This window comes from Carlito syrichta, unplaced genomic scaffold (genome assembly GCF_000164805.1).
Source record: "Carlito syrichta isolate Samal-C Ts95f unplaced genomic scaffold, Tarsius_syrichta-2.0.1 Scaffold308100, whole genome shotgun sequence".
Lineage (NCBI taxonomy): Eukaryota > Metazoa > Chordata > Mammalia > Primates > Tarsiidae > Carlito > Carlito syrichta.
Window position 1 is genome coordinate 363,125 of NW_007252196.1, and position 1,292 is coordinate 364,416.

At 43.0% G+C, this 1,292-nt stretch overlaps 1 protein-coding gene across 2 annotated transcripts; it reads right to left on the minus strand.

The window, feature by feature from the left end:
- Positions 1 to 464: 464 nt before the first annotated feature.
- LOC103267300 (ATP synthase subunit f, mitochondrial-like) lies at positions 465 to 731 on the minus strand. 2 transcript variants are annotated; one of them, XM_008064899.1, is made up of 2 exons: positions 611 to 731; positions 465 to 493 (listed from the first exon to the last, which is right to left on the minus strand). In XM_008064899.1, exons 1-2 carry the CDS (start codon positions 729 to 731, stop codon positions 465 to 467), a joined length of 150 nt encoding a protein of 49 aa, XP_008063090.1. The 2 variants fall into 2 exon arrangements, with proteins under 2 accessions (XP_008063090.1, XP_008063089.1); XM_008064898.1 differs by having other exon boundaries at positions 465 to 731.
- Between the last annotated feature and the right edge of the window lie 561 nt (positions 732 to 1,292).

Here is a 1,292-nt window from a genome sequence, read left to right on the forward strand (position 1 = left end):
GCCACTGCACTCCAGTCTGGGTGACAGAGTGAGACTCCAACTCAAAAAAAAAAAAAAACTGAGCATCCTAGGGATAGATTTGTGAAGAATGCTACTGAGAGGTCAGATAAGATTAAATCAGAAAGCCATCCACTGGATTTGGTGACACAGAGGTCCTTGGTAACATGGTGTCTTTGGTGACATAAGCCAAGGTAGTTACAGTGGGTTGTGTTGGTAGAAGGCAGATTATAGAGAGTTGAAGAGTGGATAATAGAATGGGAAGTGCTTGTGGAAACAACTCTTTTTCAAAAGTTTTGCTGGACTATTTATTTTATTTTATTTTTATTTTATTTTTTTACAGGTACCAGTCATCTTTTATTAAGGTGTTCTCATTAGGGTATGAAAGGATCCAGCAATGGTCAAGTTACTCATGGAGGGGTGCTGGGCCCAGGAGATCATGGTCAGGAGAGCAGAGTGCACCCTCTTCAGTGGTACTTGCGTAGTCGCTCATGTTTAAGCTCCTTGTAAGAAAGGCAGTAGCTGAAAAGTACATAAGCCGCCAGCACCATAGAAACCCCGGAGATGCTCCCTTTCTTCACGTTGATGTACTTGTTGTAGTAGCGGTGGTACCCTCTTTGGAATGCTCCAACTATGCCATTATGGGTGAAATCCCGCATCAATATCCAGCTTGGAAGCTCCCCTAGTTTGACATCCATGAGCTTCTTCTCCTTCACTGGTACGACCGAGGCCATCTTAGAGTCCTGGTGTCCGCTGTGCTGAGCCACGTGAGCTGCTGGACTATTTATAACAGCAGGAATCACCTTAAGTGCCCATCAATAGCAAACCAGATAAAATATGGTATGTATATGCCATAGAATGCCATGCAGTCATAATGAAGAATTAAATCATGTCTTTTGTAGCAACATGGATGCAACTGGAAGCTATTATTGTAAATGAACTAACACAGAAACAGAAAAGCAAATACCAGTCTCTCTTGTAAGTGAGAGCTAAACTCTGGGTACACATGGACAAAAAGGTGGGAATAACAGACACTGGGGACTTTTAAAGTGGGGAGGGAGCGCGAGGGGCAGGGGTTGAAAAACCACCCATTGGATACCCTTTGCACACCATTTGGACAATGGGCTTGATAGAAGCCCAATCCTCACCATCACACAATATAACCATGTAATAAACCTGCACGTGCACCCCTTGAATCTAAAAAAAACGTTTTGTTAGGCCATTAAGCAGAGAAATGGATAGTAGCTAGAGAAGGATGTTGGATGAAGGGAAAACCTTTAAAAAATTGGAGCAGC

Bases quoted from the DNA above. Each gene is read 5' to 3' on its own strand.
- LOC103267300 (XM_008064898.1), bottom strand. From the start codon at position 731: ATGGCCTCGGTCGTACCAGTGAAGGAGAAGAAGCTCATGGATGTCAAA.